This window comes from Mesoplodon bidens (genome assembly GCF_964165515.1).
Source record: "Mesoplodon bidens genome assembly, chromosome: 2".
Lineage (NCBI taxonomy): Eukaryota > Metazoa > Chordata > Mammalia > Artiodactyla > Ziphiidae > Mesoplodon > Mesoplodon bidens.
In genome coordinates, this window is record NC_138177.1 from 105144262 (window position 1) to 105170971 (window position 26710).

At 35.5% G+C, this 26710-nt stretch overlaps 1 protein-coding gene across 1 annotated transcript in view; it reads right to left on the reverse strand.

The window, feature by feature from the left end:
- Positions 1-26710, reverse strand: part of BRDT (bromodomain testis associated) — a gene marked incomplete at its 3' end in the record, with an annotated part of 48347 nt that overhangs the window by 14540 nt on the left and 7097 nt on the right. The window contains exons 4-14 of the mRNA XM_081224879.1: positions 25898-26058; positions 24865-25215; positions 22325-22453; positions 21087-21272; positions 20296-20468; positions 19711-20000; positions 19505-19618; positions 18867-19037; positions 11748-11809; positions 9293-9464; positions 3458-3552 (exon numbers count right to left, since the gene is read on the reverse strand). Coding sequence (XP_081081005.1) covers positions 3458-3552; positions 9293-9464; positions 11748-11809; positions 18867-19037; positions 19505-19618; positions 19711-20000; positions 20296-20468; positions 21087-21272; positions 22325-22453; positions 24865-25215; positions 25898-26058 — 1904 coding nt within the window. The remainder of the gene's footprint in view (positions 1-3457; positions 3553-9292; positions 9465-11747; positions 11810-18866; positions 19038-19504; positions 19619-19710; positions 20001-20295; positions 20469-21086; positions 21273-22324; positions 22454-24864; positions 25216-25897; positions 26059-26710) is intronic.

The window sequence follows — 26710 nt, forward strand, 5'->3', positions numbered from 1 at the left end:
ACTATAGTCAATAATACTCCATTGTACATTTGAAATGTGCTTAGAGTAGATCTTAAAAATTCTCATCACAAGAAAAAAAATTTTAACTATGTTGGGAGATGGAGAGAATAGACTTCCTGTGGTGATCATTTCTCAATATATTAAGTTGTATACCTGAAACTAATAATATTATATATCAGTTATACCTCAATTAAAAAAAAAGAGTTAGCCTACTTATCTGGGGTAAGGAAAGACGACAATGCAATACCTGAACATCCTCTGTTTAAATTTTTTTTGATAATTGTCTCCTTAATAATTATGCTTGATTCCTCTTTTCATATTATTTCCATGAAATATTAGGGAGAAATTTGTCCAGGGTCCCAGGTAAAGCAAAAGAAAATTTATGATAAGACTTTTCCATAAGCCTTTTAAATTTCCATCCTGAAGTAATCTCACCCCTACTGTACACAAAAGACCTTCACCATTGGTCACCCAGTTGTGTTTATGAAGTCTTTCCTGTATGTTGCCAAAAAAACCTGTTTTCATTCTTACCCATGGAATGGGCTAAATACTAGTTCCACACTTCATTTTTCTACTGAGTTAGTTAAAGAATCTTGCCTTCAGATAGAGATTTGAAACAGAACAGGTAATACCTGGTAGTATACTTAATAGGAAATAAAGGGAGGATGAAACCCTGGTCTCTGGCTTGATCCCGGAAATGTCTATCTAATTGCAATAAAATTTTGGCAGATCCTAAAACAAGAAAGTTCATAGTTGGGTTTGGAGTACAGTACAGTTTTTCAGACATCACAGAGAAGAATAAGAAGACTTTTTTGACAGGCAGAGATGAGGATGGAAAGCATTCCTCACTGAAGAAAGAACATAATAATTAAAGATATTACTAGACACATATGGGGAGAAATGAAGAGTTCAATTTCAATGAATTACAAGGCATATAGTTAAGACTGAAAGGCTAGGTTGGAGTCATAAGGTAAAGGTGTTTAATCTTCACTCTGGAGTCAAAGTTAGAAACTACTGAAAGTTTCATACATACTAGTAATATGATCAGAGCAATACATCAGGAGGAACAGTATAAGAATGTTAAAAGCAGAATGGATTAGAACAAGGAAGGTTTCAAGTTAGTCTGACCAGATATAAATATTACAAAGAGCTCAAACTGAAAGCAATGAGGTCTGATCTCTGAGGCAGAAGTGGAAAAGGAAACATCTTGAAAGTAAAACCCGAAAAATTTAGCAATTCCTTGGCTGTAGGGGACTGAGAAATCAAAAATGATTAAAACTCACAGGATGTCAGGTCTAGAACTATATATTTGAGTCATCTGCAGAGAGACTGTAACTGAAATCACCACAGTGGGTCTTCAACCAGAGAGAGAAGTAGTAGAAGACCCTGGACTCCTTACACTATCAAGACTTTGGGAGGGATGCAGCAATTTTAGACATCATTGGTTCATCTGATAGGGCAAATTACAGGAATAGGGGAACAGCTGGATTCTAGGTAAAATTAAGGCACTGCTTCACAACTGGGGTGATTCTCCTTTGCCCAGGGAAGACCTATGGCAATGTCAGCAAAGTTTTTGGTTTTCACGTAGTGGTAGGGGAAAGGGTGTTGCTAGCATCTAGTAGATAGAGGTTAGGGTTCCTGTTAAGCAGCCTACAATGTACAGGCCTACTCCCAACAAAAACTTATCCAGCCCAAAATGTCAATAGTGCTATAGTTGAGAAAGCCTGGTTTGAAATGTAAACAGGTAGTGGAGAAATAAGACAAAAGGAATAATAGAGACTATAGAGATGGCAGGAGAGCTCCACAAAAATCTGTCAAATGAAAGAAAATGAAGAACAGAGATAGAGAAGTCTTGGCAAGAAGGGATACCTTTTCTTGAGGCAGAGGTAAGTAAGAGATGAACAGCAAAGCTAGAGCTCTGAGTAAAACAACAGAGTTTGGGAGCTTGTTGAAATGTTTTATTTTAGTATCAGCTCTTCTTTGGGCAAGATGCTTGAACTGTATGGGCCGCAGTTTGTTCATAAAGACTAATTCTCAAAGATCTGTTCTAGCACCAAAATTCTGTAGCCTTTTTTTTTTTTTCAGTAAGTGGTAATAACACTGCTGATAGTGAGTGAGCAACAGTAGGAAATAATGTCAAGGATGGAAACAGTTTAAAATCAAGAAAAAAAAAAAGAATGGAAACGGTTTGTTGTGAAGAGAACAAGCCACACAATCCCATTCCTCCTCAAGCTTTCAACATTTTAGTTCCTAATATATGCTAGACATTAGAAATCAACAGAGAGTAGACTTATGTCACTTTTACCTTTAGCACAAACTTCAATGGTATGACATATACTTGATGTTTTGCTGCTTATTTTTGCTGTAATCTCTTTGCCCCTTTGAAAATTTTCTTACTGTTTTCAAACTTTATTTTGGGTCGGTCAAAATTACAGTTTTGTTAAATTAGAAACAAAGATTTTAGTACACAGTAAACCAAATATTTGAGAAACTCTGCTGCATTATTCTTTGCATCCTAAAGGGGACAGATGACACTTCCAATGCTTAAACAAAAAACAGCAACAATAAAAAATTTATGCTGGATATCAGGAGAGGCACTTTTTTAAAAAAATTTTTATTGTTTTTTTATTTTCCCCCTTGGCCACACTGCTTGCAGGATCTTAGTTCCCTGACTGGGGATTGAACCCGTGCCCTCGGCAATGAGAGCAAGGAGTCCTAACCACTGGACCAGCAGGGAATTCCCAGGAAAGGTACTTTTTAAATGGTTCTTATCAATAACAAAACACCCATATTAAACTTTGATGATAATAATTATTAGCAGAGCAGTATGTAAGAAAGTCAAAGATTCTAAGAATAAGAAAAAACAAGGGCCAAAGCAATATGCTCCTCGTGGTGAAATGTCAGATATTCCTAAGTGTGCCCAAGCAGTAAGATTTGTCCTCTGAAGTACTTACAAGGAAAAAAGAAAGAATGGAAGGAAGGGAGGGAGAGAAAAAAGAGGGGATATGTGAATATCTCATTCATAGTCCATTTCTGACAGTTACTAGATTCAAAAGTCTAGCATAGTACCTGGTGTATCTAATGTATCCCAAACATCTAGAATACTTGTTGAAAGACTGATCAATGTGTGGTTTGAGATTAAGTGCACCAAAGACTCCATGAGGAAATCACCTACAACAGATTCTAAAAGATAGTTTTATAACACATTTTAAAATCAGGATAGCTGGCAAATACCAGCATTATAGAATTTACAATTAAACACAAATATGGGGACTGAAAGTAGAGGGTGGGGAAGAGTGTTGCTCACAGTTTAACTTTTTTTTTTAATAAGTAGGCAAAAATTAGGCTTAGAGATCCAAAATTCATTCAAATTAGGGCTTAAAATACCTCTGTGCCATTTCTATAGTCAATTTTAAATCCCTTCAATATTTGTGAGAAAAAATAACTTTACTCTTACCTTTTGTACTGGAACTTGACATTCTAACACCTCTGTGTCATTATCACCGGACTGATGCATCACAGTTAGGCTATTCAAGCGTTGTTCAGGATTATCTGGATGCACACATTTTTAGAATAGTATAGTCAAGTTATTTCATCTTGATCCTCCAGAATTTGACATTTCCACCCCCACCCAGGTCAGAAACTACGAAAATAAAATAACTGGTTTTTTTACGCTTAATTTTGGAGTATTCTTAGTTGGAGAATTGTAATACTGTAAAATAAACATTTTCACTTGAAATTTTACCTCCTTTCTTTTTCTTTTTCTTCTTCTTCTTCTTCTTCTTTTTTTTTTTTGTCAGCATAAAGTATAGTTGACATTGTGGCTCACCTACCAAGACCTATTTTAGCTTGCCCCATGGTATAAGCAGTCTTCCAGCTTGTAAACTGACCTCAGCTCCAGAGATGGGTCTTCATTGGCTAAGCTAATTATGGTAATCCTATCCCCACACCAGTGAATCATTTAGAAAAGAGGAGGCCTAAGCCACTGTAGGGCTTCCAAGGAAAGGTGCTTCCTGGTAGCCAAATTGAGAACAAAGAAAATACAAAGAATGGAAGAACGAAGATACCAGACACCTAAACTACCCAGGGGCTGGCTAGGAGTAAAGAAATGCAAAATGTTGTTTGACTCTTGAGGTGAAGAGAACAAACCACACAATCCTGTTGACTGTAAAGCTTTCATACAAATATTTCATTTATTACAGGTGAAAATAATTTCAGAAATAGAGCTTGAGCCTTTGTCAAACATGTTTAAATGACTGACCTACTTCTGGACTACAATATGTATGATAACAAAATTCCTTGTGTAAGCCAGGTTGGAGCTGAATTTTCTGCATTTGTGACCAAAAGCATCCTGGTGTATGACATTTAATTAGGTCATTTCTGTTTCAGTTCTCTCCAGCTCTTGTCTATAGGTCCTAACTAGTAGCAAAAGGACAGAGGAGAAAAATGAAAACTTGAGTTGCTATCTTTTTGTTAATTGGCTCAAGCTCATAAAATCCTGGCCACTTAGAGTTATAGGAACTTACATTTAAGGTTCTATCACCCATCAATTCCTTTGATTCTCTGGCTAAATCACACTAGTTGAAGAAGGGAGGAACACTAAAGGATAGGAGTGAGCACAGGAGGGTGAGACAAAACAGTCAGTGGACGGATGAATCAAAGAACAAAGTTTAAATCTGTGTGTTCCTACGTGGCCCAATGCACCTGTTTTCTCAGTTCAACAGGGAATGGAAAAATAGGGAGAAAAAGTCTAAGTACAGAACTACATCCCCTCTCTGCTTGGGATCAGATATTATTTAAGAAGTAGAAAGAGTATATATATCAAGAGAAATATATTCTAAACGACTCAGTTTGTTGACTCTAAGTTAGTAAGTGGTGACAGTACCATTATCAAGAACTAAAGAGGAAAGATTTAAATGTAGGAATTAAAAGGGGGAAATTCAGTTTTGACATGCTGTATTTGACATGCCTATGTGCTGTTTAAGGTATTCAGTAGAGTTGTATAAACATGCCTGGGGCTTGGATGCTTGAGTTGTAAAAATGAGACTAGAAGTCATAGACTCCAAGATCATCCAGGAAGGATGTATAGATTGCTGCCTTCCAACCTTTTACATGCCATAATAAGCAGAAAATGATCAATGTATGGCATACCTGGGTAAATGGGAGGTCTGCTCCAAGTCTATTGCTATGAGAGCTGAGGGGGGGGGTCCTAGCTTAGTAAGCCTATGATTTGGAATACGGCTAGAAAATCCTGGAGTAAAGTAAAAAGAGGCTTAAGGATGTAACTCAGAGTATTATCAACATTAAAGGTAGGCAGATAAAGTAGGTGTCTGTAAAGAACGTTCAGAGATGGGATGATCAAGAGAAGAGTGTCACAGAAGCCAAGGGAAGTGTGTCAAGGGACTGACTCTCTGAAAAACATTTTCATATGGATGCCCTCTGGCACCTCAAAACACTACAAAACTCATCTTCCCTCAGACATCTGTTCTTCATCTGTGTTCCAGGTCTGTCAACCTGGACCAGTATCCAGCCCCTATCCTCTGAGCCACCAAAGCTTATACACCCCTTTGTTACTAAAACCCAGCATATATTCATCTTTTGCAGACCTGCTCACTCCACTCTTGTGATTTCTTTCGACTATACCTTTTCCTTTCTTTCCATCACTTAGTTTTTTTGTACTACTGCAACAGCCCAGTTGGTCTTTTCCTTCTCTGGTGTCTGTTCCCCATCTCTCCAACTGACCTACACGATATTGGCAGAGTAATTACACTGAAGCACACTCTGTTCAAAAAATCTTCATTGGCTCCCCACTGACTATACTATTACAATTAAGTCCAAAAGTCTCTAGGTATCGAGGTTCTTTATGATCTGAACCTGATCTACCTTCCCAAATTTATTTCCCTGTATTCCTATTTATCCAAGCAAAGCTTTAATCACATTGAATTACTGGTCACCTAAATACCCTCATTTGTGTTGTTCCCTCCATCCAAAATGCCTTTTGATCCTACTATACATCAATACACATCTTTCAAAGAGATCAGGTAATTCCGTCTTCCTCATCTCCTTCAATTTCATTTTTGGTTCTTTTAGGGCACATTATTTTTATTTTAATTTTTAAAAAATTTTATATACACATAGACACACACACACATCCACAGACATATTTATTTATTTGGTTGCACCGGGTCTTAGTTGCAGCAGGTGGGCTCCTTAGTTGTGGCATGTGAACTCTTAGTTGTGGCATGCATGTGGGATCTAGTTCCCTGACCAGGGATCGAACCCGGGCCCCCTGCATTGGGAGCGCAGAGTCTTATCCACTGCGCCACCAGGGAAGTCCCTATCTTTACTTTATATACCAGTTGTTTACTTCTCCTACTAGATGGCAAACTCCTTGATTTACCTTCTCATTTGCCATGTTAATTCACATTGATGTGACAGCATAAGTTTTTTTAAAAAAAAATTCTTAATACAACGGAGTGAAGATTTTTTAAGAGCTGTGGAAGGATAAATTATAAAGATAAGTTTAGTAATCCTTCATGACTAAAAACTTCAACTTATTTTAAGGAAAAAAAATTAGACATCTTCCAGTTCATGTGGAGATGATGGCAGAGGTTTTGAAGAAAACTGCTAACACTTAAAACTTCAACTTCTTAAATATTTATGTACTCTAACATTTTTGCCAAACTACAAGAAAACTTCAGTAAAATTTTTTTTACTTTTTTGTTTAAAGATTTAACCAAAAATTTATTTCCACCAAGATTAAACTCCAGAAAAGTAAAATTCTGTACACATTTTATAGCTTATATATATATTTGCAGTTTCCCTTGGGCATAGTGCCACCTACAGTTGGCGAATGCAAACCACTTTGGTTCTGAAAAATCTGCTTAAGTGCAGTAGAACAGCCATTCGGCATCATCCAAACTTTCCCTTTACACAATATTGTTACTCACAATCACGTATAAACAGAAATTGAAGGGATACAGGAAACGGATCCCGACAGAAGATTTAGATATTTAAAGCCTGACTTTTCATAGATAGGACGTTTTCTTAAAATAGGAACAAAAGACCATCTTGACTGCATTATTTCCATTATTTTTCAGTGTCTTTATTCTTCTTCAAAGCTATCCCTATCATTCTCCTAGGAACTTACTATAATGAAAACAGCAACTTTTCCCAACTCTGGTTCTTTCCGATTGACCTCCAAACACGTTCAAATCTCGCCGATTTCAAAATTCAAAACAAAACAACCTCTCTCCCAGCCTTAAAAAAACAAAAACAAAATACCTATCTTCCTGTTAAAGCCACAGCTATCTTCCCATCCTCTTCAATAAAATTCTTGAAAGACTGGTTTACATTCAGATTCCATTACTTCTCAATTTACAAGAATCTGCTTCCATCTCAATTACAGTAGCCATAAAAGAAGCTTTTGTAAAAGCAAAAAAATCTCACATTGCCAATTTTAATCTTCTCTCCTCATTCCTCATGGTACTTTAAGGCTTTGTATATAGTAGGACATGATACTCATGATGATGATTTCCTTCGAAAAACGTTATCTCCTGGGCTTCTATTATACCATTTTTCCTTTTCCTCTTAGCTTTGATTACCTCTTCTTTTAACTTAATTAATTTTTTCTACTTTTACTGAGGGAGTTTGGTGACCCAGAATTTTGTCCTTGACCTTTCTCCTCCTGCTCTGTACATTTTCCTTCATTCTCATGGCTTCAAGTAGCTTCTATATATTGGTAATTCCTAACTGTAGTTCTTGTTACACCCTATTAGTTCCAGAAACCTATTTCTAGTTATATATTTCCAATTAGATATTCTGCAGCATCTTAAACATGTCCAAAATGAACAATGTCTCTTATTTTCAAGCCAACTGTTGGATAATACTCTGGTAAGACACTTATTATAATAAAGTTTAGTAATTCTGCCACAAAAATATCTAATTTAGCCACATCCTTTGTGTACTTACTGCCTTATTTTTTGTCCTCATAATTTCTTTCCTAGACTATAGCACTCAGCTTCCTTACTTGGTCCCAATTATATCAGAGCATCTTCATCTTAGTCCATCCCTTATACAGCAAGCAGCAATCTCTTACTAATGTAAAATCTGATTTTGTTATGCTCTTGTTTGAAGCTACTTTCTGTGTGCAAAATAAAAGATCCAAATGTAGCACTGGTATTTAAGGTAATTTATGGCCTAGAACAACTACATCTTCAGTTATTCTCCTGAGTACCTTGAAAATATTTTTCCAGAAAAGAATGGCTATAAATATTTCATACTTTGGATCTTTGTTTATACTTCTTCCTGGGATGCCCCCCAGTGTTGCCTCAGATATTTTTTTTCTTGATCTCCACTCCTTCTCCAGAGTCAAGAGCTATAACTCGAGTTAAATGCAAAATGGAATACTCAAACACAGAATAGTAGGGAGCTTTTACTGGAAGCAATAAAAGGAGGATCAAAACTTCTGTGTTCCTCCTTATCTCTGCTTCAGTAAAACAGCTTAGAAATTTCTTCTGTTTTGGAGAAACCCCTGCCATTGGAAGGCCAGGGAGCAGTCTAGACAGAAGGAGACATGGATATGGAATATTCACATCTGCTTCTGTCTAGGCCTGAATACATTTGTGTCTCAAAGCTCAGGCACTCCATAAGCTGGGCTCATCACTGTCAGAGAAGTATGCTCCTGTGCCACACATCCCCAGGAGGACCAGGCTGAGAAAGGTGATATGTTCACTTCTGATAAGACTAACAGATAAGACATTTATAAAGTCAAATGAACCTAACAATATAAAAATTTCCAGTTTTAGAAGATGTTTTTGGTAAATAGGAACCACCACTAGGCAAGTATTTCTAGCTCAAGTTTCCTTAACTGTAAACTGTTTTTAATGTTTATAACTTCATTTCTCTGCCTATAGAATCTCTATCTTTTCCCTATTCTAATCTACCTTTCCAACCCATACAGACATTATGGAAATTAGAGCAACATTTCACAAGTCTGCTCAGAGCTTGCTATGAGCTATGGCAGTGACAGGTTTTTATGTATGGCTCACATGCCAATGTATATAATCTGTATGAAAGTAAGTTGTGTGTGAACTGCACATACAATTTTCTTTCATTCAAATGTAATGAGTACCTTGGGGTATAAAGCAATATGCTTCAGGGATTATTTCTAACCTGGAATTTACTAGTTATGATTTTCAGTATTCCAGATACATAACATTTAAGATAATCTTGGCATTTTCATTTAGAAGTCAGTTGTTCAATCACAGTCATTTACTTCTTAATTTCTTACCTGAAAGAGGCAGAATTTGTAAAGGTGAAATGTTTTCCACACTCTGTAAACGTTCTGGTTCTTGATAATTAAATACTAACTGGTGGTGATTTGGTGGTGTTCCACCTGAACATGTAGTCTGATGAACCAGGCTAGTTTTCCCAGAGGTTGTATCTTGCACAGAAGATTGTATCTGCTAAGACAAAGTTAAACAAAACTATCTTTCAGAGCTTAACCACACAAGAAGTATAACTAAGAAAACAGAAACACAAGAGGATAGAATATAATTTAATACTGTCTTTGAATATGATATTAAGTCACACAAATTTATAAGGTATAAATATCACTATCTTACAAATGAGAAAACTAAGGTTTAGAACGATTAAATAACTTGGCCATCATATAGCTTATAAGCAGAGTCAAAGTCTATGATCTTAGTTGCTAGTACACATAGACTTATACATATGTTATTAAACAGTGTTGCTTATTTTCAAATGCTTCCCTGTGATCTACTGAAAATAAAAACTGAGCTTTTATACCAAATCTAGAGACTAATCCACTTTCTTTATCCCCTTTTCCTCAGTGAATTACAGATATAAAAGGAGGGAGTGTTTAAAAAAAGAATAACATGATGGTTGAGCCATAGACTATCAACAAATTCTGATTCCGAACTCTGTTAACTACTTATTAAGAAAAAGTGTATTATAATAGCTAATATTTAGTTAACACTTACGATGTGCAAGGCACCAGGGTAAGCCTTTTATATAGTTCTTAATTTCTCACACTAATCCTATGAGTTTGGTATAATTATTATCCCCATTTACAGCTTACAATAGGACTTAGATATAAGGAAGGTAACTTAACCTAAAATCTCACATCTATTCAGTGGCAAGCTAAGTTACAGTACCAAAGCCCAGGTACCTTATCTACTAAGCTCTGAGTTATAGATAGTACAGAGATGAATAAGACAATCTTCCTTCTCCATCTAATAAAGGGGTTAGAGTGAGTGAGTCTTGATAAGGCAAGTGTATGAATACCTATGCTAGTTTGAATAAAACAAAGGGCATAGGAATGTTTATCCCAACAATAATACAGACCCAAGCCCAAAGCTTAAAGGCAAATGCTGAGGTTTAAATCAGCAAAACAACACTTTCTGAAACACACAAATATGTGCATTTATTCATGATCCTATAAATATATTTCCTCTGTTGTCTTAAATGAGCATTTTGTTCTTCAGTGAGTGACACTGAAAAAAACTTGGTCACAAACAGATCATAAAGATAGCATTCTATGTGCTATGTACTGAGAATTATTCCAAAGTTTGTTCATAACTTGACATAATTTTCTGATTCCACTAATACCTATGGCAGACAGATCATCTGGATCTTCCTTCCACTCAAAAACCTTTGAGAGCTCATACCTACCTAACAAATTAAATATTAACACTTTATCTAGGTGTGCAAAGCCCTCCCTATTATATCTCCAAAGCCAACTAATCCCATACAAACACCCTACTACATACTACCTACTACCTACATACTACCATATTTCCCTGAACACACCTCCTGTGCTTTTTTTCGCTCTCTTATTGCTCTGTTTAAAAAAGTAAGTCCCTAATCAGCATGTCAATATACTAACCATTTCTTCCCTTTCCCTATAATTTAAAACCCATTTTAAGCATTCCCTCCTTCAGGTAGTATATATACATTCCTCCTTCATTTTCTCAATAAATTATGAATATAGATGATTATAGCACTAATCATACAATCTCTTAACTGTATGATTATATCTCTTCTCACAACTAAGAGACCCTTCAAGACAGTATTATTTATGTTGCATTTCCCCTAACCCAGAGTTAGATGTTGTTAAATAAGTTTATGATTTAATAAAAGGTATACACCTGTAATTCTATATTTGGGATGGGTACAAAGGATTAAAAGTTTTATGAGGATTAGTAGTAAAAGATAAAATTACTGAATTAGTAGTAAAAGATAAAATTACTTTTATCCTTTTCAAAGCACATCAACTACTAATCAAACATAGATGTGCTAAAAATGAATAGTTGGTAATTATAAGCTTTATCTTTAGAACTCTCACTACCATTCCCCTACTACCTTTTTTGGAGAAATTCCACCTTACTGTGCTTACCCTACTGTACGCACATGGGGACACCAAGACCTTCTCTCTGTATTTAGACTCTCCAGACTAAGCTGAAATTTCTATAATTTGTTCTACTTACCTGTTTGACTAAATCATAAAAAAGTCACATCTTGTTAGGAAAATGTAACCAAATCATTTCACTATTCAACCTTCTTTACAAAGAAATCTTTGAACATTTAGGTGACAAATTAAAATGAGTGACAACTCTTCATGTAAATAAAATCAAGAACAATTTTAAAGAAAGCTACTACTATACCAGTGAGCTATAACCTACATAATTTTAAAATTCTAAGGCAAAAATGAAGAATTAACTTACCTTTACTTTCTCTTTAGAAGGAGAATCATTCTGTTTTACTCCAGTAAATTTAGGAAACATTTCTGCAAACATATATAAATATTTTAATATTTGCCAACTTAAAAAATTATCATCATCTAAATTACAAATTTTTTCACATTAGAATGGAAGTGATGGTTTTAAGAAAATGGTCAACTTCTTAACTCAATAAATTCTTTTATTTATAAATTTTTTTGCCCTCTTGGAATCAGTCAAAATTTCTAAAGGGATACTTACTTTGAAAAGGGATATTTTCTTTTCCACATAATGGAATAAATATCCCCTCACAAATTTCAATTTGGATTATTAGGCAAAAAGAACAATGTGTTACTTCAGAGTAAAGAGCTTGAATAAGCGACAGTTTAAAAAGAAACAAGTTACAACAGAGATAAGGGTTTAAACAAGCAGTACCAATTATACTAAAATCATCTATATTATTTTAAGTGTTGGGGGTTAGGTGGAAAGGGGAAGGGAAGAAGACACACTGCAAAGATTGAGGGTATACATCCAGGTAGCTCTCACATTCAGGGGAGAAATTATGATTTCAGCTTTGATCAACAGCAAAAAAAACACACTTCATTAATACGATCATATAATATATGTACATCTATACATCTATCTTAATTATCCAAATATGCACCTAAACAAATTATTCAATGATATAAACTCTTAACTACAGTAAAAATACAACATACCACATTAGTGTTCTGACGAAAAATTCAAGGGCATTATCTTAGTTCTCTGACATAAAACTAAAGCTCAGGACTATTATAAAAACTAGCACCTCAAAATCTAAAAAACACTAGCAAAAGGCATCAAAGATTTTTAATTAAAAAAAAGAATCAAAAACACCAAATACAGTATATGCCTCAAAAAAGTCTTACAGACTACAGATAGATGAATAATGGTAGTCTAAAACTCAGTATTTTGCTTCTCATTCTACTCTTATGTAGCTGACTTTCCAGGAACATAGTAAAATAAAACTGCATATTTCTGTTTATTTATGAGTTCCTGGCCTTTGGAATTAAAAGGCAAACATACACATTTTCACTATCAAGCTTAAGACCACATTTCAATAAATGAAGAAGCCCTACCAGGTCTTACAAACATTAATAAAACTGAGCACTATAGTGACAACATACACGCTTGTCAACTAACTTCACCAGGGATTTGTGATAATATGTATACCTACCTTGTGAGGATCCAATTGGATAAAATATGTTAACTACTAAACAAATGAATATTTTGCACATTATATAATGTGTTTTATTTTCACAGCTCCCCAAAAACCTCAATATAAAACTTTGATTGGAAAGCTTTCATTTCAAACTAAGCAAACATTTTAATCACAGAATCAAGAAAAAGAGAGAGATCTGGCATCAAATATTTGATTGAAAGGTTTGCTAATAACCATCACCGATCAAAGCACTGAGATCAATGCTCCAGAGACACCAAATATTATCAGCAAGCCAGTACTGACTAAAAAATTTGATAAATTGAATATGAATATAATACCATACATAATGTAAAACCAGAATGTAATGCCATTACAGCAGAAAAAATTACTGAAGATTTTTAAATTAGAAAAACAAATCACACTTCTGTTGTATAGGACAGGGTACAGAAAAGTGATTGGAAGTTATTACCTTATTTTATAGGAAAGAAAGTATGTCCAGAGAAGTTGAATGATTTGCCCAAGCTTATCGCCTAATGTTCTATTGATAAAAATCAAGTCCTTTGGGGCTTCCCTGGTGGCGCAGTGGTTGGGAGTCCGTCTGCCGATGCAGGGGATGCGGGTTCGTGCCCCGGTCCGGGAGGATCCCACGTGCCGCGGAGTGGCTGGGCCCGTGGGCCATGGCCGCTGGGCCTGCGTGTCCGGAGCCTGTGCTCCGCAGCGGGAGAGGCCGCAGCGGTGAGAGGCCCGCGTACCGCAAAAAAAAAAAAAAAAAAATCAAGTACTTTGAACGAAAACAAACTGCTCCCTTTAAAGAATGTTTTGGTATTTTAAGTGTGTGGTGCTTATATAATATAGAAGAACAAACCGATTATAAGCTGCCTCTTCCTTTTACCAAAGTAATTTTACTAACAAAACACCTAGACTGATGATTCTCAAACACTGCAGCACATTAGTCACATGGGATACATTGTTTTGTTTTTGTTGGGTTTTTTTGGCGATGCCACATGGGATCATAGTTCCCGCACCAGGGATCGAATGTGGGCCTCGGGCATTGGAAGCGTGGAGTCTTAACCACTGGACTGCCAGGTAAGTCCACACATGGGATACTTTGAACACTACATTTACCTGGCCCCACTCTCCATTCAATTCAGATTTGGACACTATTTTTTAAAGTTTTACAGGTGATTCTAATGTACTGCCAAGGTTGAGAAACATTATTCTAGACAGCCTGTTTATTCAGTAAGACCCAGTTTGAACAGAAAAATTTTAAATGCACATGACAACGTTTATCCCTACTTCTAAGACTCGTGGCTCAAGTACAGACCTCGATATATGCAAGTTTTTAATCAAGCCTGAGTTCTTGAATTTATCCTTCTGGGGCTTTAAAAACACTCTAATTGATGAGAAACTAATGAAAGTTTAAAATATTTAAATGATGAGTACTAATCATTTCTCTTAAACTTTCTAGCTTGAATGATGAAAAGTACTCCAAACTGTCATTTCATACTTCCTACATTTACTAAACCATTCTCCCCCTTAAAAGGTAAAATAAAATCTAAACTTGAACAAAGTTTGTCCTTTTTCCCTTTCATGAAAAAAAAAAGCATCATTGTCACTTCTACAGAAGATGTGGGTTGTAGTACTAAAGAGAAACGGTTATTTTACTCCTTCTTTTAAGTCATCACAATTAAGAAAGTTTAAAAAACAAAAGGAACAATTGTTACTTAAAGAATTTCATAAATTTCACTTTCAGAACATTACACTGAAGCCAATAAAAGCAAAAAGTCCAAAATATGAAGTGACAAATTCACTTTGTCTTAACCAGGTAAAGAATTGATGCCATAGCCATTCAATTTCTTCGTGTATAACTGTTGTAAGAATTGAAATGATAATCATTCCTGAAAAATATTCTATTCCACACTAATCAAGTATCTGAGCTAACATTTAGACAGTTCCTGAAGTTATTTCCTACAAGGATAGAATCAAAAAAGCACTATTACCTATGAGCTGCTCCATTTGATGGTTTCTCAGTAATATTATTAAATCTGTTAATAATATTCCTCCCTATTATATCACTCAAGATAGCCAACCTTGTTGAGCATTAGAAAACTCTCAATTGCTTGTGTGTACATTCTAGCACAGCCTAGTTAACATAGGATATATGTATCTGGAATTCATTTTATTGTCAAGCCTCATTTATATCTTTGATCTGGCATTTAATGATATTTTGGGTTATGAAAAACAGTTTAGAAAGGTTTTATATTTATACCAGTGTTTAATCATTGTTCTTTTTTTTAAGATAGGATTTTATTTTATTTATTTATCTATCTATTTATTCATTTATTTATTCGGCTGCGCCTCACGGCTTGTGGGATTTTAGTTCCCCAACCAGGGGTCGAACCCAGGGCCTTGGCAGGGAAAGCGCAGAGGCCTAACCACTGGACTGCCAGGGAATTCCCAATCATTGTTCTTGACTTCTTGGCACATGACAATTTTTATATGCCAATGTAACTCAAGAAGATAATTTAAATGGCAAAATCGATCACATTGAAATTTGCAATTAAGTACTGCTTCTAGCCCACAGATTTCTTGCTTATAGTTTTCAAAGATTTGGGATTTCATTACAAGTCTATCTTGGAACTGATTTAGTATCTTGTTTGAAATTATAACTAAAGAAATTTTAAAATAAATCTTTCCTTGGAACTTACTCCCCTGCCATTTAATTAATCCCATTTAATGAAGCAGAATTACTTCATATTTTTCAAACATGCATAAAATAAGGTTTAAGATTACATAGAACATAATAATTAATGTGTAAACAGCTCTTACACTATTTATAACATTTAAATGTTTTTCACAGATGTCACCCTTAAAACATTGCAGCATACCTAAACAGAATAATATTGCAGTAAAGAGAGCAACTCATAATACAAGAAAACTATAGAAGAACCTTAAGAGTCAATACTATTAAAGAATTTCAAAAAGTTAATTTAGAGAGTTGTCCTTGATAACAGAAATTATAAAAGATTGTGACTTGGTTAAGAAAACTGCATACAGTCTCAAGTTGCTGTAAAAATCCAGGAAGACAGGTATTAAAAAATAGATTAAGAAAAAATTACTAAAGATCAATATCCTTCTATCAGAAAAGAATTTCTCACAGAAACTTTCAGAAAAGATTCCACTATTAAAATTTTGGGGAAATGAAATTATATGCATATGCCCCATTTTGAATAATCAAAACTCTTATTTAACCAGAGTTCTGATAATCAAGATATTCCTATTTTAAGTTTCAGCTCTTGACAAATCATAATAAATTTTAAAGTTACAAAATCTTATTTACACTTTCAGTTAATTTTTACTTATGTAACATAAAGTTTTTGCTAATATATCTAATTTTCACAAATTATATTTTCTCCACAGCCCCATTTCCCCTCACCCTGAAACTTAGACTTGGGATTTGTCATCTGCTTCTTGATAACCTCATGTGCATAATTAAGAATGGTAGATGCTTTGCTTATTTTTACAATAGGTATAGCTATTGATATAGTCTGAATTAATTATTTTTCACAATTTGCAGTCCTTTTACTTATAGTTTTTGTTGTTCTCAGGAAAGTTAAAAAATGCTGTTAGCTTACACACTAGAAGTCAAGAGCCTTACAGTATTTTAATGGGTACAACTGAAGTTAACAGGAGAAAAGGTCCTATTGCTTCATTTACTAATTTATTTTATTAAGCAAAGAGATAATTGTTCTTTCCCCGTTAAGGTAAGCATTGCATTTGCAACTTATAACCTACATATACAGTGTTTTTCCAATGAAGTATGTAGTTGGTTCATAAAACAATGAAAATTTCAAAGATAAATGATAACTCATACTATCCTATCATATTAGTAGACAAACTGACCTTAGTGTCACAAACCTATACATTATCCATAAAGTAGATTGAAATATAAAAATTTGCTACCTTGATTTTAACAGTGTTTTTAAAAACATCCCCAGTTACTTGGAAAAGATGACATCAAACAAGAATAAAATAAAATAAAATAAAATAGTCATAAAATAAAAATTAAATAGTATTTTAAAATCAGAATTCTGAGGCTGAGTTATTCTTCTAGAAAGTTAAGAAAACATAATATATATTACACTATTTTAAGAACACAACAGATGAAAAACATTCTTTCCTTCAAGCAACATATTGGAAGATTCTATCAGAAACTGATAATTCATATTAAAATTAAGGTACTTCATTGAAGCACTCTGAAGTACTTTTCTGCTAATACTCAAGGTATCTATTGATCAGTAGTCAATATATAATTAGATAATTTAATAAGAGTTTTATTCTACAAATAAAAGACAAAGTGCTCTAACTTATTAGGCCATAAATTCTTTATTAGATGAAATTACAAATGCTAGTCACAATTTAAAATACTAAATGCGGGGCTTCCCTGGTGGCGTAGTGGTTGAGAATCTGCCTGCCAATGCAGGGGACGCGGGTTCGAGCCCTGGTCTGGGAAGATCCCACATGCCGCGGAGCAACTAGGCCCGTGAGCCACATTTACTGAGCCTGTGCATCTGGAGCTTGTGCTCCGCAACAAGAGAGGCTGCGATAGTGAGAGGCCCGCACACCGCGATGAAGAGTGGCCCCCGCTTGCCACAACTAGAGAAAGCCCTCGCACAGAAACTAAGACCCAACACAGCCATAAATAAATTAATTTAAAATAAATAAATAAATAAATAAATAAATAAAATAAAATACTAAATGCAAGTTAGAGTTTTTTCAGTACTTTTTTATGCTTCAAAAGTCAACTATAAGTAAATAATGTATAATCTGAGTCCTAAATTAATTTAAAAATTTTCTAGTGTGACAAATTTCAACAAAAGTAAAAATTCTGTTTATTCTAACAAAAATGTTTACCACTATATACTTCAGAAATGTAAAAAGAAAATGCAGACATCAGCACCACAAATTAAAGAGAACCAAAAGTGAAACAATGTACTGCAACGCAGCAGACCCTTACTACCGGACTGAAATAAGAGGGATATTCTTACAAATGGTAAGAATTCCTAATGTGATAATATTCTGTGTGGGATGTTTTAAAGAGAGCTGAATTTCATGACAAACAAGAAATGTCTCATTTAAAATAAAGCAAAATTTTAGGCCCGGAAGTGCCCTGTATTTGAATATGCCTTTTGGTGAACAATGATGGAATGCCCCTGCCAAGTCTGCATCCTGGGGCAGGGATTACCTGTCAACTACACAACCATCAGAGAAAGAGTACAAAGGAAACACGAATGCCTTAAGCTTGATATAGTTGATGATAAACTATATAAGGTAACATGGTACTTTAGCATAACTGAGAATCTGAATTTAAAGTACATTTTTCTATAAATGGACGATAATCGACAGTGAAGAAAACACTGAAGTGAAAAAAATCTGCTTTACACGTTTTCTGGGATGACTGGTTTCTTAATTCAAAACGATTATTCAATTCAGAATATATTGTCACAACAGAGCACACTTTGCAACATTAGAGTGATTTGATATATCAGAGAATAAAGTGAAAGATGTCCTCAAATAATCTTTTATTAAAAAGTGAAAATCAGCATTTTATTCTGTGCTGTTTTTTGGTATTAGGATCTGATATTATATATCAGACTATCCCACCTCTAGTAAATTATTTTCAACATTACAAGCCTGTAAGTCACATACGTATAATATGAAGTTTCACTTTACACAGTATCTCTTTTAAGGAAAATAGTTCAGATTGTCAACATGCAATTAAATAATAAGTGTGGCATCCAAACCATAGACTCTGGGTAAGTAACAAACATTTCTTCAAACGATAAGTCTCAATATTACAAGAAAAATATTTTCCCACAAGCAGAGGTATACTTAAGGGGACAGCTAACCTGATTCGGAATCACTGCTGTCTGAAGAACTGGAATCACTGCTGTCTGAAGAACCTGAATCACTGCTACTACTTTCAGACTCTGATGAGCTACTGCTGCTGCTACTGCTACTGCTGCTGCTACTGCTGCTGCTTTCACTCAGTCGGGAACCACTTCCAATGGCCTTGGATGATTGAGTTTTCTCAGCTACAAAATACGAAAAGACATTAAAAATGGCAGACATTATGCACTTCCTTGCTGGTGCAGTGGTTAGGAATCCACCTGCCAGTGCAGGGGACACGGGTTTGAGCCCTGGTCCAGGAAGATCCCACATGCTGTGAAGCACCTAAGCCCATGTGCCACAACTACCGAGCCTGTGCTCTAGAGCCGGCGAGTCACAACTACTGATGCCTGCGAGCCACAACTACTGAGCCAGTGTGCCACAACTTCTGAAGCCCACGCGTCTAGAGCCCGTGCTCCACAACAAGAGAAGCCACCGCAATGAGAAGCGAACGCACCGCAACGAAGAGTAGCCCCCGCTCTCCGCAACTAGAGAAAGCCTGTGTGCAGCAACAAAGACCCAATGCAGCCAAAAATAAATAAATAAATGTATATATATTTTTAAATGCCAGATATTAAATAGTTACAGGAACATTTTAAAAACAGGTACCTACGTTTTGTTTGATGTTTTCTAGAATTTAACTGATTATTGATGTCCTGTAACCGCTTTTCCAATTCTTGTTTTTTCTGTGAATAAAGTTCTTCTTTGGACTTCATTATTCTCTTACCTGTGTGATTTAGGAGAAAAAAAAAGAGTGAGTACAACCAAAAACTAACACAAATACCAGACTGATTTCTACTAATATAAAGAAATACATACCATGAGGTTTTAGTGGTCTTTTTCTTAGACATGCAACAACATATTTTTCCAGTTCTCTCAGTGTTGATGCTTTCAGTGTTTCGAAGTCTATATCTATTTCATCAGGGTTGGACTTTCTCAGTGAAGGCTCTCCGGACAGTATTATATGAACGACTCGCCCAAGTTTATCTCCAGGGAGTTTGTTTATATCCAAGCTTAACTGTCTTTTCTCATGATAGTTCATGGGTTTAGCATTATCTTTATCTTCAGATTTCCCAGCGAAGACCTGTTGTTTCCCCTTCTCTGGCTGACTGTAACAAAAGTTTAATTTAATCAAATGTATTTTAGATAATGTTATTTTAATAAGGCATCATTAAAGATACTTACTTGCAGGGCTTCCCTGGTGGCGCAGTGGTTGAGAGTCTGCCTGCCAATGCAGGGGACACGGGTTCGTGCCCCGGTCTGGGAAGATCCCACGTGCCGTGGAGCGGCTAGGCCCGTGAGCTATGGCCGCTGAGCCTGCGCGTCCGGAGCCTGTGCTCCGCAACGGGAGAGGCCACAGCAGTGAGAGGCCCGTATACCGCAAAAAAAAAAAAAGATACTTACTTGCACTTGGACTTTTCCTTTAATTTTATTTGCTTAAACTTTTTCCTTGGATTTTCATCTCTGTCATCAATCTTTTCTTTTTTCTCTTCCCATTTAGACTTCTTATTCTTTCTCTTTAGCTTATTGAAAGGTACTTGGGACAGAACCTGTAGCTGTTGATTAACAGGTTTAAGCTAATAAAGGAAAAATTCTTTAAACATTCATGGCTCTAAATAATTAAAGACAGTAAAAAAAAAAATGAAGGCACTCAAAAGTCAACATTATCCTTTGTGAAATTCATTTCCTTCAGGTTGATATTTCATTTCACAAATTCATTATTTTGAAAGGCGTATGTTAAATTTCAAAGACTACCATGTACTCAACCCATAAACTTAAATATTCATCTAAAAACAGACCAAGAATCATTAATTTTTCCAGGCAGTCTTAAGTCTTAAATCATTGATTTTTCAGGATTGAGCTCAAAGCAGGTTAACATTTTATCACAAAAGGTAACAAATGTTAAATAAAGATCTCATCCATAAACTATCCAGGTAATGTCATATAAATTGTTACAATGAGAATCAACTCATTGTGATTAGGAATATAAATAACAGAATTTTAAGATGTATAGATTTTTGAGTAGGAAAAGACTATTAAACATTAAAAATGTGCCAATAAGTAAATAAAGTCACAGTTAATACGTGATCTAAATATAACAGCTTTTAATCTACAAATAGGATTTTATAATAGATCAGCAGCCGCAGCAGCTCATAGAAAGAATATAAAAACTTTGTATCAATATAAACAACTACCTGCTCCTGAAGCTTTTCAAGACGCTGAGCTTGTTCATCTTCAGAATCACCAGAAGAGTTATCTGCAGAGGAAGCTTCACTACTTTCTCTACCAAGGGTTTCTGTGGTATCTGTTTTGATGTAACATACAGGCATACTCTCAACAGGTTCATCTGGGATCTTTGCAAAATGCATTTCGAAAACGTCCTATAATGGAAAATCAGACTGTTAAGGTCTTCTGCGTTTCTGATTTAATGCAGCAATAACACCTTTTAAGAAAAGGTACATTACAGTGTCATTTTTTAAAATTTTTCTGTCTGTACCTCGCAGCTTGCTGGATCCCAGTTATCCGACCAGGACTGAACTCGGCCCCTCGGCAGTGAAAGCACAGAGTCCTAACCACTGGACCACCAGGGAATTCCCTCAGTGTCATTTTTTTGTTTTTTTTTTTTGCGGTACGCGGGCCTCTCACTGCTGTGGCCTCTCCCATTGTGGAGCACAGGCTCCTGACGCACAGGCTCAGCAGCCATGGCTCACGGGCCCAGCCGCTCCACGGCATGTGGGATCTTCCCAGACCGGGGCACGAACCCGTGTCCCCTGCATTGGCAGGCGGACTCTCAACCACTGCGCCACCAGGGAAGCCCCTCAGTGTCATATCTTGATGAGAATTCTATTTTTCCTTGTGGTACTTATTTCACAATATATACATATATCATAATGTTGTATACCTTAAACTAATACAGTGTCAATTATACCCCTATAAAACTGGAGGAAAAAAAGATTTACCAGAAATATAAGATGACTCATGCTTCCCTGCCTACCAACCTTAGCAACTTTTCTCCATTTTTTCCAGGTAAGACAGACCTCTCAGATTATATAGGGGAAGTCCTTTTAAGATCTCCTGCCCTGTGGCTGGTGCATCATTCTACTACCTCCCAATGGCTTAGCCTCAAAAGTCCTTGAGCCTTCCCTTCAGTGGGACACTGACTCCAGTCAACCCTCTCTCAGATACCTACTGTCCTCTCTTCACTACTATTTCCCCAGTACCTTCTATATGTAGGGCAGCTTCATTAACAGATTTACTACGAATGGATGCTATGCCTCAGAAAACAAACAACCCCCACAATTTTAAGAGTATAAATTATGCTTTACTACTTGGTGGGGGTGGGGGCGTATTCTTTGTCTCTTGAGTTATGGTTCTAAAATTTTTAAACTATGTTCAGAGGAGACTCACTTTCAGAGCACAAGTAAAAACTCACCTGAAGCATTCTTGCCATTGTAACTACTTCATGATCTGGAGGACTGTATTGGTAGCAATTCATGAACATTAATCTAACATCTGCAGCAAATTCATATGCATGTTTATATTCTTGGTTATCCATTTTCACCTAAATTAAGGAAAAATTACAGGATTCATCAACAATACAGTTCAATAATTATTTGAGCACCTATGTTAAGTGTTTATATTATGAAATAATTCAAACATACAGAGGAATAATAGATAATACCAAAACCAGATACCCACCATCCAGATTTGACAAACATTAAAATTCTGCTATGCTTGTTTTGTATTTTTAGACTTTGAAAAAATCCAGTGAATTTTGACAAGTAGAGACAAAGGAGGGTGTTTCAAGTATAGAAGAGTACAGGAACAAAACCACAAAAGCAGGAAAAAAAAACAGTGTTTCCAGACAATCTTGGATAGACCAGTTTGATTGTAGGAAAACAATGAATAAATAAACTCCTTAAATGAGCCTTGAACATCTAAATGAAAGGTTTATACTGTATTAAAATTCTCCTGGGAATGAAAAGACATTAAAAATTGAACAGAAGAGAAATATCAGGATGGGTTACATTTTTAGGTAGCTGCATATAAAGTGGATAGAAGTGAGGATACAGAGTAGCCAGTTAGGCAGCCACTATAAAAAGAAAAATGAGCAGTCAAGAAAATCCTATAGACTGCTGGGCAAAACAAGTGTATATTAACAGACAATCCATGAATAAATACAAAAGGCCAATAAATAAATACAGTATGCCAGACATCATTTGCAATTAAAGAAACACATAACTAAAACAAGAAACATAATTTTCTACCACTCAGATCACTGGCAACTGGGAACGATTTCAGAGAACTAAATTAAATAAAGTCACTATCTTCTTATCCCTGGAATTCTATAATAGCCTCCTAAATAACCCAGTCTCCACATTGCTGCTACAGAAGTTACTGTAGGAATCAAATATGAGGACCTAATCCTCATGTTTAATGCCAGCTCTAGGCCTCTACAATGAGGGTCTTTCATGTTCAAGCCCCAGTTTCCATCCAGTCTCATTTTCCCCTACTCATTGCTTCATATTGTGTCTCATGTTGGCTTAAATATTGTATTCTGGATGCTTTTATGATCTGAGGGCCTTCCAAGTTGCTCCCCCTGCCTGGAATGTCCTATAGCTCAGGGGTCCCCAACCCCCAGTCCTGTTAGGAATAGGGCCACACAGCAGGAGGTGAATGGCGGGTGAGCAAGCGAAGCTTCATCTGCTCCTCCTCGTCGCTCGCATTACCGCCTGAACCATCCCCTCACCGACCCGTCCGTGGAAAAATTGTCTTCCACGAAACCGGTCCCTGGTGCCAAAAAGGTTGGGGACCGATGCTATAACTTACTAAGTCTTACTTATCCTTTAAGACTCAGCTCAGGTTTACCTATTTCAGGTATTGTTTCATGACCTCTCATGTAAGTATTAGGGGAAAGTAGAAAAGCATATTTTGAAGAGATAATGCTTAAAAATTTTTAAGAACTTAAAACATGAGCTTCAGATTGAAAGTGCTAATTTCCAGTCAAGATGAATAAAATTAAATGCACAACGAGCAAGAGGAAAGACAGACTGCCTACAAAGGGATGACAAGTAGACTGACAGCAGACTTCCTAGCAGCAACAATAAATGCCAAAGGATATTGTCCTAGTGCTGAGGGAAAATAACTGGTCATTCTAGAATTCCATAGTCAGTTAAAGAACCATTCAAGAATAAAGACAAAATACAGATACTTTCAGAGATAAGACTATTACAAGTTTACTACCTATAAATGCTCATGGAAGAACCACTGAAGTTGGCATTTCAGCAAAAAGAAAAACTAAGAGGGGAAAGAGTAAGAAGCAAGAAATGAGGGTGAGCACAAAAATTAGTAACATGTTAATAAACAATGTTGATGATAATAAACAAAACAAAACTGTGTTTAAAAGAACCAAACTTCTAGACAATAATAAAGAACAGGGAGTACAATGAGTAGTCATTCAGGAGGAACACTGAGATAATGCATCATTTTGAAAATGCTACAGTTCTACTCTTTTAGTAGTTTCCTTTAAAATGAATATAAATAATTAAAATTTTCCAATAATTTAAAGCTTCCAAATCAGCAATAAAGAAAATTTACCAATCTGGCAGAAGACCAAAAAATGCAGAGATGATTAGAAACCACATAAATGCCTTGCCAAAAAAACCTTTTTTGTATTATAATTATGCAAATTAAAAATACTTTTAATATATAACAAGAAAATATCTACAAAGTGAAAATTCAGGGTACAGAGTTGTATTACATACTATAACTCAAACATTGTGGTAAATAACCATGAATGTGTTTGAACTGAAGAAAATAAAAGATACACTTTAAAATGTTCCCATGATTAACTTCAGGTCGTATGACTACTGGTGATTTTTTCTTTTATCCTTTTCTGAATTTTAAATTTATGATGACAAGATTACTTTTATAATCAAGAAAAAAAGTTCCTCCTATTAACACAACATTTACCTTGATGGTTCCAAGATCCATTGGATTTTTCACAATATCATGGTAGTTATGGAGTCCCAAAGCATTAATGTCAACAGGATTATAAAAGGGCCATGCATATGACAAGTGTTTCTTTGCAAGCATTTCTTTAAGAATCTCATTACAGTGCCTTAATTGTTCAGTTACTTTAACATTCTTTACAACTTTATATCGTTGCTGAGAATCCATCGAAACATTCGTCAGCACATTTTCTTTTACAAGTGGCATTTTCCTTGATTTTTTTTCTGTAAGTGTTGGGGAAGATTCACCACTTGCTTTAACTACTGAAGCTGTAGGAGTTGTATCTGGTTTCCTCTTCACACTCTTTTTAACCTAAAACAAAACCATTTAAAAACAAAAAGAAAACTATATATAAGGTGACATTCAGAGCAACAGTTTTCACACTTTGATCATGACCCTTATCAGTTAAAAAAAGGAAATGATATTTAGCACCAAGTCTTCCATGTATTAAATATTAGTAAAGGTTAATTTTTCGTTCATAGGTAAAATAAATAGTTCAGATATTTCCTTCCCACATCCCAGAGAACTGTCTGGTACAAACCTTTGAGACCAATGAAAGATGGGGGGGGAAAAGTCATGGTTATATCAAAAAAGTTTCTGAATACCTGAAACCAGCTAGGGTATACAAGTTTAAAAAAGAAAATTATCAACCCACCAAGTTGTGAGCCAATAAAAGTTATATCTCCCAAAAAAGAAAAAAAAAGTAGTTGGACAACTGATATTAATACTACAAAGATACTAAATCAGTTCAAATTTTACCTAAGGAATCTCTAAAATTTGGTTTGCCTCCCAGGTCTCTGTTCACAAAATGTACACAGACAAAAAGATTGACTGCGGTATGCTGAAGATCAATTTTCTTATCAACTTAAAAAAAGGTATAAACTAACACACCATTGTAAAGCAATTATACTCCAATAAAGATGTTTTTTAAAAAAAAGGAACAGACATCACAACAAACTTACACTGAAACATTTTAATGCTACAGTAAACTTACTTGGGAGCACTTTGTGTTCAGTGGAGCACTTTGTGCCATGTTCGAAGGAGAAAGAGATGTTTTGGGAAGTACAGAGGGAACTGCTTGCTGCTTAAGCATTTTTTCCATTGCTTTGAGGGATTGTTTTTCTTTAACAGAAACTGCTGCATTCTGTTGAGTATCTAGTAAAGTGTGAATCAGAGTCAGTATCTGAGTAAACCCGAAAACTATTTTTCTTTTAGCATTCTATTGTAATACATTTAGTTCAGCTTTTAAAAATATAAACACAGTTTACACTCTCATTCCCCTTTGAAACCCTCCCACACATACTTGCTAACAGTTAGACTGATTTAGATATAATATTGGAGACTTCAAAACCTGTTATATTAATGGTAGGTTTATCAATTTTATTCAAAAAGGCGCCTGGCTTAAACTCAGACTAACAGAGCTCTGTGATTTTAGCTTCAGGTTGCTGTAAACCCGAGCAAAAATTTCAGACACCCTGGTGATAACTATATGGTACTACGTGAGGTCTTCAGAATGCTCTGCATAAATATCCTAGGACATTTGTTTCAGATAGTCCATCACTGGCTAACACAGAACAACAGATGTGAACATAATTCTCTTATCAAAGGAACATTTGTGCATGTTCTTTTGCCCTATATGTTCCCAGACAGTGCTAGGACTGGAGACATTTGGATCACATCACCTTGAAATCTATTACAGTCAGCACTCAGTATCCATAGGTTCCACATCTGCGGATTCAACCAACCTTGGATACAACACTCAGAGGCAACCCACGGATATAGGGGACCACTGTACTATGCCATTTTA